At 43.5% G+C, this 12678-nt stretch overlaps 1 protein-coding gene across 1 annotated transcript in view; it reads left to right on the top strand.

Moving 5' to 3' along the window:
- ZBBX (zinc finger B-box domain containing) overlaps nucleotides 1-12678 on the top strand; it is a 216478-nt gene that overhangs the window by 159862 nt on the left and 43938 nt on the right. Inside the window, 2 exon segments of the mRNA XM_044291843.1 lie at nucleotides 1491-1653; nucleotides 11018-11167. Of these exon segments, the coding sequence (XP_044147778.1) occupies nucleotides 1491-1653; nucleotides 11018-11167 (313 nt within the window).

Here is a 12678-nt window from a genome sequence, read left to right as displayed (position 1 = left end):
TCCGGACCGCACATCTGCGTTAGGCGGTCCGGAGGTGGTTAAAAGGATTGTCTCACTTCAACAAATGGCATTTATAATGTAGAGAAAATTAATACAAGACACTTACTAATGTATTGTTATTGTCCATTTTGCTTTCTTTGCTGGCTGGATTCATTTTTCCATCACATTATACACTGATCGTTTCCATGGTCACGACCACTCTATAATGCAGCATTGGTGGTCGTTCTTGTACAATATAGGAAAAAGCACCAGCCTCTCTGATGTTTGGGACCACGGGGGTGCGCATAGTCCAGCACTATTTTCTATAGTGTGCAAGCACGACCACTGCTGCTGGATTGCAGGGTGGTCGTAACCATGGAGAAATTAATCTAGCCAGCAAAGTAGGCAATATGGACAATGACAATACATTAGTAAGTGCTTTGTATTAACTTTCTCTACATGATAAATGTCATATTCTGAGGTGAGACAACCCCTTTAATGTAACACCTGCCAATGCTGGAGCCAGAGAATTTTGGCAGGCTGTTCTCTACTACTAACGGCAGTGTGAAAGAAGACTAAAGCAGATCCATTTTTCATTTTTTTTTTTCTTCTGATGGATCAACATAAGTGTGAACACAGCCTGATATGCAATATTCATCTGCGTTATCAAGGGATTATATGATATGGTTAGAATATACCGCTGAATGCATAGAACCCCATAGCATCATTGACACTCCATTTGGTAACATGGACTGGTAGTAGGATTTTCTTTTAGTTTTTCCAGTTTTCATGTGAGAGAAGTTACATTTTGAAATCCTTTCAGATCCTATATAGCTAAAACGTTTCATTTTTTAACAAGTGCCGTTATCATCAGTGACATGGGGACACATGGAGGTCTGTGACAAGGAAATCAGCTGCAGCACCACATTCATATTCATACGATATCATGCCAAGTATTGCTGGAATATTACATCCTCTTATGTACTTTTGACAGTGTAGAAATGAGAATCCAAAGCGCGTGCTGAGAATAATACGGTGACCTTAATTTCTGTCTGAGCGCTCCATTTTTATTATGTCCCACTTGTAGGGGGATTCCATGTAGACATTAAGTGCCACTATCATGTAAGCGTTTCGTCAAGGGTGGCGAGCATTGCTCTGTGTGACCTCGATTATATATTATTCCTGTACCAGGAGACACACCGGTTTGGATAGAGATGAGAAATGTTACACACTCAGCTGGTTGAATGCTGGAGGGGATTGCGAGAATGTCTCATCTTGAATACTATATCAAAAATATATATCTCTTTATCTTGTTGCCTTAAAAAACATCATTAGCCGGCAGCAGAATGTGATGGTTGGATAAATAATTTCTGCGGCATAAATATCTGACAGTAACCGCCCAGGAACCATGTTTCATCCTCTGGTTTCATTGATTCTTTCTGAGCTAAAACAAATATTTCTTAAAATATTAATAAAAGAACAACATTGTTGTGTGTCACTTTGTACTTTAGGAGCTGCAGAGCACTGTCGTCAAACAGCCAAAACGGATATCCGAATATCAAGGCTTTACAGGATTCTTCATGCTGGATATTGACCCTGTTGAGGTTAAAGCTGAGCATTGCCTACCACAGACCCCTGATATCACTGCAGCAGATGAGAAGGTCACCTATACAGGTAAGAGTCCAAGGGCAATATGCAACGTTCATAGCGATGACAAAGATCCAGACGCCATATTGATTATTAGAAATACGTTATTAACATGAATGCATCAGTATAATATATACTTACCTGCTCCTTCAGTCCACCCTGCCTTCACTGAGCTCCAATACCTACTTGTAAACGTGTGCCGCTGCAGCCAATGACTGCCCCCAGCAGTGATCTGTCCCCCCAGAACATCACTGGTCAGCAGGGACAGGAGAGCAGCATGGGAAATATTCTAACACTTTTGTAATGACATGTAATTAAACATTTAATCTAGCCACTGAGTAATTCAATAAAATGTATTAGCATAGTGCCACCTGCTGTTTGTTTTTTTCCATATTTCCATGTCCGCTTCACTGAGGTGGTCGCATATGCTTAGTTTCATCCTTCAACTGCCACCAGCCATATCTTCTGTTAGACGCAGTGACAGTTACAGATAGAGTGATTCAGCAGAAAGGATACACCTGAGAAAGGACTTGTCCCCGAGCTGTGAATGGGAGAGAGCTGCAGCAGATAGGACACACCTGAGAAAGAATTTGTCCCCGAGCTGTGAATGGGAGAGAGCTGCAGGAGATAGGACACACCTGAGAAAGGACTTGTCCCCGAGCTGTGAATGGGAGAGAGCTGCAGCAGATAGGACACACCTGAGAAAGGACTTGTCCCCGAGCTGTGAATGGGAGAGAGCTGCAGCAGATAGGACACACCTGAGAAAAGACTTGTCCCCGAGCTGTGAATGGGAGAGAGCTGCAGCAGATAGGACACACCTGAGAAAGGACTTGTCCCCGAGCTGTGAATGGGAGAGAGCTGCAGGAGATAGGTCACACCTGAGAAAGGACTTGTCCCCGAGCTGTGAATGGGAGAGAGCTGCTGCAGATAGGACACACCTGAGAAAGGACTTGTCCCCGAGCTGTGAATGGGAGAGAGCTGCAGGAGATAGGACACACCTGAGAAAGGACTTGTCCCCGAGCTGTGAATGGGAGAGAGCTGCAGCAGATTGGACACACCTGAGAAAGGACTTGTCCCCGAGCTGTGAATGGGAGAGAGCTGCAGCAGATTGGACACACCCGAGAAAGGACTTGTCCCCGAGCTGTGAATGGGAGAGAGCTGCAGCAGATAGGACACACCTGAGAAAGAATTTGTCCCCGAGCTGTAAATGGGAGAGAGCTGCAGCAGATAGGACACACCTGAGAAAGGACTTGTCCCCGAGCTGTAAATGGGAGAGAGCTGCAGCAGATAGGACACACCTGAGAAAGGACTTGTCCCCGAGCTGTGAATGGGAGAGAGCTGCAGTAGATAGGACACACCTGAGAAAGGACTTGTCCCCGAGCTGTGAAGGGGAGAGAGCTGCAGCAGATAGGACACACCTGAGAAAGGACTTGTCCCCGAGCTGTGAATGGGAGAGAGCTGCAGCAGATAGGACACACCTGAGAAAGAATTTGTCCCCGAGCTGTGAATGGGAGAGAGCTGCAGCAGATAGGACACACCTGAGAAAGGACTTGTCCCCGAGCTGTGAATGGGAGAGAGCTGCAGCAGATAGGACACACCTGAGAAAGGACTTGTCCCCGAGCTGTGAATGGGAGAGAGCTGCAGCAGATAGGACACACCTGAGAAAGGACTTGTCCCGAGCTGTGAATGGGAGAGAGCTGCAGCAGATAGGACACACCTGAGAAAGGACTTGTCCCGAGCTGTGAATGGGAGAGAGCTGCAGTAGATAGGACACACCTGAGAAAGGACTTGTCCCCGAGCTGTGAAGGGGAGAGAGCTGCAGCAGATAGGACACACCTGAGAAAGGACTTGTCCCGAGCTGTAAATGGGAGAGAGCTGCAGCAGATAGGACACACCTGAGAAAGGACTTGTCCCCGAGCTGTGAATGGGAGAGAGCTGCAGCAGATAGGACACACCTGAGAAAGGACTTGTCCCGAGCTGTAAATGGGAGAGAGCTGCAGCAGATAGGACACACCTGAGAAAGGACTTGTCCCCGAGCTGTGAATGGGAGAGAGCTGCAGCAGATAGGACACACCTGAGAAAGGACTTGTCCCCGAGCTGTGAAGGGGAGAGAGCTGCAGCAGATAGGACACACCTGAGAAAGGACTTGTCCCCGAGCTGTGAATGGGAGAGAGCTGCAGCAGATAGGACACACCTGAGAAAGGACTTGTCCCGAGCTGTGAATGGGAGAGAGCTGCAGCAGATAGGACACACCTGAGAAAGGACTTGTCCCGAGCTGTGAATGGGAGAGAGCTGCAGCAGATAGGACACACCATGAGCTGTGATAGAGAACTTGAAGTAAATCCAGCACAGCAATTGGAGCAATGAATGAGATCTTTGGATCCATGTCTGGTACAGGGCTGGTCCTTTCATTGTTAGAAAGGTATTGTCATGTACTATATGATGTCTGATTTTAAATTTTTACATCAATCATGGCATAACCCCTTTAATGCCAGCGTCAGAATGTGTGAGTGTGTGTGTGCTACTGCTCCCAGCGTGCTTTCTCACACAGCCAGGGCACCGTAGGTAAGTGTTATACAGGAGGAGCCAACGTGAGGCATAAAAGATTGATTATTATTCGGTTATATTTAGTCGGTTATAGATGGCACAGTTAGCTGGCGTTTGTTTCCTCACAAATCTGAACGCACAAACTGAACAAAAAAAAAAGCAAAAGCTCAGCAAATTATTCCAAAATGCATCTAGTAGTTTTAAGATTACGATATCCAAAACCAATTGTTATTTTCCTTGCCCATCTTTCTGCTTCATGAGAGGTTTGCTTAGCAAAACAGCTTAGCCTGTACTTTTTCTTCTCATTTTAAGTGGAAGTAAAATACATGGTATTGTTGTGGCTTCTTGCTTTTTATGCTTCTCATCTCCTTGACACTTGCACTAACTCATTTTTCATTCCTGCACTTTTACAAGGATGATACAAAGATATGATAAATCAATCCTGTTTGCGGACGTGAAATAGAAACATCAGCGGTAAAAAAAAAAAAAAAACAACCAAAAAAAGCACAACAGGAAAAGAGAATGCGCCAAAACCAAAGTAAAGCAATAATAAAATAACAACAGTAATCATAAAAATGAATTATTTTCTCCTATTCCTTCCTTTTGGCTAAAATATGTGGTAATTAGGTCTCAAACAAGCAGCATGAGATATGACTCCTTCAAAGTAACAAACAGAAAACCTTTCATTCCTGTAAAAAAATAAAAATAAAAAATCCCAGGAAGTCTCCTTTCTGATACAGTAAAAAATATTATAATGAGTGCTTTGTGGGCACCGCTGTACCAATTACCCAGCTTGTTCTTGTGTTCTGCGAATGCCAGACTTTTAGTTCACTTATTATCGGAGCATAAAACGGAAAGCACTGCCTCATACAATTCTAATTGTAATGTGACTTTAACATTTAGTTTATGACTGTTAATGTGGATCCAGCTTCCAGTCCCTAAATCCTATATTTACACCTTGTGTCCAGGAATTTATTCCACTACCCTTTTATTTCCTGTCTTTTTAATTAAAAGCATGAGTTAGCTAAATGCCTATGCTTTAATATGAACCTGACTTTATTTTTAGGAAATTTAGGTTCAAAAAATTTAGGAAATTCAATTCCAAAAACAGCACAGATTGGGCCAGGCCCTCAGGGAGGTGCACACGGGCTGAAGACATCCCTGTCCTTAGGGTCAAAACAGTCTCTGTAATCTAAACTCTCTAAATGTGTATAGATAGTTGGTCTGGGAAGGAAAGTTGATATTTTTAAGTTACATTGGTTAGATCTGTAGTCTGGGGAGGGACATCACAACTAGGCAGGGTCAGCAATACCATAGCGCAAAATACTGTTCCATCAGAATTGTATTCCATAGTGCAGCACAATATAGAATAAAGAGTTTTCAGAGAGATTTTTTTTACTAATGACCTGTCCTCTGGATACAGTAGGTCATGAGTATCTGATCGATGGGGGTCCAACACCCGGGATCCCCACCAATCAGCTGTTTTGAGAAGGCAGCAGTGCTCCTGTACATTGTATAGCTTCCCTGCTTGGTATTGCAGCTCAGCGCCATTCACCTGAATGGGACTGAGCTGCTCCGAGGCCACGTTATCAATGAATGTGTCATCAGTTGGACTAGGAAATGCAGAGAGAAAGCTGCGGCTCTCACCTGACCACCTCTGCCCTCCATCAGCAGCTATTTTATGGACAGGACAGCACAAAAGACATTGTAAGCAAGGGAGCATACCTTAAAAACTACAGAAAATGGTGCAGAATTTCACCAAATGCTATTTTAGTAAGTGTCGTATAATCATCTTACAAACGCATTGGTCAACAGTAACCAGAAAGTGACCCGCTCCTTTAAAGTGTAACTGCCATTCTATTTTTAGTTGTGTAATGTGTAGGGGCAGTGATGCTAACCATTTTTGTAATATACTTTAATTACTGAAATCATACATTTCTATTAGAAAAATAGCTCTAAAGTGGCCCATTTTGAGCCTTAGCAACGCTCCTCTGTCTTCTGTTTACATAACAGTCAGTGCTGAGCAAGTCTCCATTGTTATGTAAACAGAAGACAGAGGAGCGTTGCTAAGGCTCAAAATGGGCCACTTTAGAGCTATTTTTCTAATAGAAATGTATGATTTCAGTAATTAAAGTATATTACAAAAAGGGTTAATATCACTGCCCCTATACATTACACAATTAAAAATAGAACGGCAGTTGCACTTTAAGTATAAGGGGGATCAGGAGCACTGCTGTCATATTCTATAATGCAAATATCCTGTTAATGGTAAATTATGATCATTAATTAAATGGTAGAAACCTATGGCTGTTATTTTTTTTCTTTATCTGAACATATTGAGGTAAAATGTTTTCAGAATATTCTAACGAACCTTCATTTATCATTCATATTGAGCTGAAAGGAATGATAGCTTACAGCAGGGCTCGACAAATCCCAGGTCGCCATGGTGATCAGGAATTTTGTCCTGGCGCCTGGGTATTTGCCCCTGCTTGAAAATAGGCCCAGCACACCAGCAGCCGGGCGCAGTAGCACTTTAAGCTTAGAGTAGACGCAGCGTCATGCAGGAGTCTGCGTCTACTAGGCCCGCCCCTCACTCTTCCCGCCCCAGACTACAGTGAAGAGGACCGCTACTGGTCATTCTTCTTGTAACTCGTCACAGGTCTGTGCGGCGCATTGCTATAAGCATAAGCAATGAGCCGCACAGACCTGTGAGTTACAAGAAGAAGCAGCGTCGGGCGGCCACAGCGCATGTAAGTATATTGCTGCAGAGTAACTGACCATGGCAGCCAGGACTTCAGTAGCGTCCTGGCTGCCATGGTAACCAATCAGAGCCGATCGGAACTGCCGCTGCCACCAATGATGGGGTGGAGGGGGAGGGTGCACTGCCCACCAATGATTTTAATACTGAGGGGGGAGGGCACACTGCCCACCAATGATTTTAATACTGGGGGGATGGCGCACTGCCCACCAATGATTTTAATACCGGGTAGCAGGGGGGGAAGGCGCACTGCCCACCAATGATTTTAATACCGGGGGGCGCTATAAGTGCCGGTCCGGGTTTTGACAACAGCTAGCTGTCCTTAAAAGACAGCTGGGCTCAGCAGCAAAGTGTCTCTGTTTTGGGATCTGAGGCATGGCGCTGTGCTAGAGGGCTGAGAGCCGCACGCTGGGGAAACTGGCCTCCTAAAGCCTGTTGTGGATCGCTGGAGATTGTACCGCCAACAAGGTGAGTCTTATGTTCTGTGGCCTTTCCTTTGTGTGAACTAACACTAAGACTGGAAAATGTTGCTTTGTTTTTGCCTTGTGTGTGAAGATTTGCTTACAAACAGTGTTTTTGCCTCAGTTCTGCGTCCGCTTACCCTGCCTACCAGAGCGAATCCCCACAGTTCTTACACAAAGAGCGGAGAACATAATAGTGTTCACAGATCATATTGTCCCATTTTGTTGACCCTAATGCTTTCTGTAGTTCAGATTTTTTTTTGCCTGTGAACAGAGCAAATGTCAGTATTAGAATGATCAGAGGGCTGGTTCCCACCATAGCCAGTACTAAGTGGCAATTATTTGAATTTCATGGTTGACATTTTAACATTAATAGAATAGAACAAGTCAGCTTGAGGGTGCTCGTGAACAGATTCACAAATGCAGTACAATCCAGTCATTGTTAAATTATAAATGTTCATTGACAATAGAAGGAGGCGCTTGTACGAATTATCAGAGGCAATAATAATTATATGTTCCTAATCTTTTTCTGTGTTCCCGTCGTTGTAATTATTCCCAGATGTATTTGCTATGTAAACCTCGGGAGGAAGGAAGCCATTGAAATCCCCACATTGTAAACCGTGTATCTGCACGGGGTTAAACAGACAATAAAATGAATCGTAGTGTCAGGCTTCCAAGGCTTTACTAATGGTATGTGACATGGAATTCATGTGATAAATGTAGTGCAGTCCTGAAATACTGCAAGTATATGGAAATATCTGGACATATGCCGTATGTGTCACCGATGAGCGACATTAAAGTTAATTCTGCCTGTTTCTTGAATATTGCTTGTGCACCTCTGTGGCTTCCAGTGCTTGTCTTTTTTCTGCATCTCAGAACTGCATGTTTTTACCATTTGCTTGGCTTTTTTTTTATAGAAGATATGAAAGGCAATTAAAGGAACACTCCAGGCAAAACAGACAAACAGCATTATCAGAAACACTAAAGAGAGACCCAGGGTCATATACTACCCCCTCGTGTCTTATAGCATAACTCAATGGTGTATTCCTTTAAATGTGCTGACCATTGTATCATGGGAAAAGAAACAAACACACAATATGGTTCTCTTAGTGCCCCTTGTACAGTGTGACCTAAAATGCATGTTTTTAGGGTGGCCTGTCACATTCCCGCATCTGACTCTTCTCCATGCACCTCCTTCAACATTATTCCTCATACCCCTTGAACACAGAAGCGCTGCATATAATGGCTGCTGGCTGACTAATGCAACTTTATATCTACCTACCTATTGAGTCACAATGGCTGGACCATTGTGAGCTGTAAGCTCTTGTGAGCAGGGTCCTCACTCCTGTTTGAATTAACCTTTTCGGCACTGTACATGTATGGCGCTGGAGCAATGTGTATGCATGACCGACGGGTCTCTGCTGTTTCAAACAGGTTAATGACAGCGACTGGCAATAATGATGATTGCGGTGATTACAGCCTTTAAATGCCGTGATCAAGTGTGATCACGGCATCTCAACAGTGAAAAACCCTGAAGCGCGCTTCCATATTAATGCCAGCATTCCCATGTGACGAATGGGGATTCCGGCAATTCCCTGTAATAGGCTGGGTCACTCTGAAGAGACCCGGCATATTAGAGCTGCAATTCTTATGTTGCCCAGCAGGTGGAAGGCCAACATAAGAAATTAGCAATTCACATATTACTATGTTGCTGTATGCAGTATGGTAATATTAAAATAAAAAAAACATTGAACATGGTATCCCCATAGACTGGCTATAAAAGCAGAAAAAGATAAGTAAAAAAAATAAATAAAAATTTTAATCACCCCCCTTTCCATAGAATAAAAAAAATACATAAAAAATAAAAAGATAAACATCATGAACATCACCGTGTCTGAAAACATGTGCACTATTAAAATATAAAAATATTTTTCCAATATAGCAATTGTCATTTGCCGATTTGCCATTTTTTCAATGTTTCTCTTACGCAAACATTTTTTATAAAATGTGATCAAAAAGTCACACACATTCCAAAATAGTGTTAATAAAAACTACAAATCGCCCCGCAAACAATTAGCCCTCACATAGCTTGATAGACATAACAATAAAAAAAAGTTATGGGGTTCAGGATATGGTGATGTAAAAAAAATATGTTTATTTTTCAAAGTTTTAATTTATTTTTACAGTATTTAGACATATTAAACCTATTCATATGTAGTATTGTTGTAATCACACTGACCCAGAGAGTGAAGGTCAGTTTTGCCACAAAGAGAACGCCGTAGGGACAAAACACGTAAAACTGTGGAGGAATTGTGTTTTTTTTTCCAATTCCACCCATTTGGAATTTGTTTCCCGGTCCCCACTACATTGTATGCCATAATATGGTGCAATTAGAAAATCCAACTTGTCTCGCAAAAAAACACGCCCTTAATATGGATATGTGAACAGAAAAATAAAAAAAGTTATGGCTCCAAGAAGACGGAAGAAAAATGAAAGCGCAAAAACGAAAAAACAAAAACAAAAAAAAACCTCTGGTATCCAAAGGGTTAAAGGGGTTCTGCACTTTGTTTTAACTGATGATCTATCCTCTGGATAGATCATCAGCTTCTGATCGGCGGGGGTCCGACACCCGGGACCCCCACCGGTCAGCTGCTTGAGAAGGCAGTGGTGCTCCAGTAGCGCAGCGGCCTTTTCACTGTTTACCGCCGACCCACTGACGTCACGACTAGTATCAACTAGAGTTAGCGGGGCTAAGCTCCATTCAAGTGAACAGAGCTTAGCCCCGCCCACGCTAGTTGATACTAGTCGTGACGTCAGTGGGCCGGTGGTAAACAGTGAGAAGGCCGCGGCGCTACTGGAGCGCCGCTGCCGTCTCAAACAGCTGATCGGCGGGGGTCCTGAGTGTCGGATCCCCGCCGATCAGAAGCTGATGATCTATCCAGAGGATAGATCATTAGTTAAATCAAAGTGCAGAACCCCTTTAATTCTTCAGTTACTCTGTAATGTCTGATTTTGTTTTTAAGTGTAAAGTGCTGTGGAATATGTTGACCGGGCTGGTTATCTTGGTCTGCCCTGACAGTCTCGCCCCTGTGTTTCTGCTCCAAGTAGCAACACAAGCGCAGAGGCTCTGCTTCCAACTGTTCATGCACCACTGTGCTTGCGCCACTACTCGGTGTAGCGGTGCAGGTGCAAGATTGCTAGGGGCGGCCAAGATGTCCAACCGTCCCAATCAAGTGGCAGGGGAAGTGTCCTCAGCTTCGGGAACACCCCGTTGTAGGTACAGGACTCTGCTTGATAAGACAAATCAAGTCTTACGAATCGAGCCACTAATGTCTAATAAAGATTATCATTATCCTCATTTGTGCTGGACTTTGTTCTGTTTGCTTTCCTGATGATGACTCCATAAAAACAAAGTTCCCATACTGCATATGAAGGGGGGTAAACTATACATATATAAAAAAAAAAAAAACATACCTATAATGTAGGCTACAAGAGGGGGCTTCCCTAGAAAAAAAAAGCTGTCCCCCGCTAACATTATTGACAGATGAAGGGAGCTCCTACCTTCAAGCACCGATGACAGGAGGCCTGTACTTATTGATTCATTATTTCTTCATTTCCAATATAGGTAATGCTGAGTGGAGACCAAAAAGCAGCTTAAGTGTCTGTGCAGATGATGCAGTTGTCCAAGATATCGTAGCAAGAGCAAGGTCTCAGTCCAGCAATCCCTTTATAGAGCACAGCCTTTCTCCTAGGAATTTCACACACAGAGGGATCGGTGAGTACTGAACCTCATTAAACGCCATTAAGACTGAAAGAACAAATTATTTTTTATAAAGTGTGGACTCTAATGCAAAGAGGTTAGGCAAAAGATAACGTGAAATTGGTTCTGCTTCATTATATACAGCAGTTGCATGTTCCCTGCAGAAGAGCCCCTGGAACTATTGGAAAAATGTAATTATATATGTGCGTGCTGGACTGAGCTATCACTTGTGACAATGCTGTGGGTTTATTTTACTTTGTACTTTAACACTTTTGTAGTGTCCTCAACTTTCCCTGACTTAAATGATACCGTAGATGCTTTGGATGCAGAAATGTCCTATCAAGGGTTACACCCAGAACTGTAATATATGTGTAACAGAAATGCATTTATAGGTATACCTATGTAATTGTACATTCCATAAGGTTGGTAGGTTACAGTGTTATGTCTTCAGCTGCTGTATACATAGACATGGCTGATATTTTCACATTATACCTTTGCCTCTGTAACACAATCCTGTACTACAAATACAACTGTTAGACGCGAGCTCCGGAGTCTCCTATTGTAATCATTCATTAGGGTGCCGTTTAGGTCCTGCAGTTTTCTAAGCAGAGGCCTTAATATCGTCAGACTGTTGCATGGCAACGCAAGCCAAGTCCAGGGCCACCATAATCTGGTGCACGGGAGAGAGCGTGATCACTGCTGCTTACTGTGGCTGGAGATTCAGTTTTCAGTATGTTTTTCAGTTTTTTCTTTTTCCTCCTTATCCCACTCAGGATGCTTTTTGGTCAGTCTGGGTCACTGTAGCAGAGCCGGGTTTGGCAGATCAATATCACTGCTTGATTCTCCATTTAGCAAAGCTCTTTATGATATTCTGCCCAAAAAAAAAGGGGGCTAGTCAGCACCTCCCAGTGCGCAGGTGCACGCTGCCATGGCAAAGACCTAGAGGAAAAAAGACAGTGCAGCAGCACCCTGCAAATCAGATAAAGTACAACAATGCCATACTTTATCTGATTTGCAGGGTGCTGCTGCATTGTCTTTTTTTCCTCTAGGTCTTTGCCATGGCAGCGTGCACCTGCGCACTGGGAGGTGCCGACTAGTCCCCTTTTTTTTGCAGATTTACAATGCTGGAGATGTGGCACTCCAGCGAGTCGTGCACTCCTGATTAGCCTGTCTGCCCCAAAGGTTGATTTTAATTACTTTCAGTATAAAGCTGTAGCCTGCTCTCACTACATTCATTGGAAGCTGTCTGGCACAAGGAAAGGTATAGAGTGGGCTCGCCATGCATGTTGGTATCTGCATCCCTTGTAATGGAGGCCATTATGGCACCAAAAATGGTAAAAGGCAGAGTGGATCCAGCATGCATGTGGATCCAACACTCTCTGAATTTTATGGCGGCCATTATGGCACATAACAGGTAGTATTTAGTGTTAGGACCCGTCTAACAGAGATCGCCTTGACGTACGGCAGACGGGCTCAGATGGTTTTGTACAAAATGCATTGGCCAAGCATCTCACTTTCTAAATAAG

This window comes from Bufo gargarizans, chromosome 4 (genome assembly GCF_014858855.1).
Source record: "Bufo gargarizans isolate SCDJY-AF-19 chromosome 4, ASM1485885v1, whole genome shotgun sequence".
NCBI classification, from domain to species: Eukaryota; Metazoa; Chordata; class Amphibia; order Anura; family Bufonidae; genus Bufo; species Bufo gargarizans.
The sequence above is the reverse complement of the archived record's forward strand: the minus strand, read 5'-3'. Positions and strand labels throughout refer to the sequence as shown.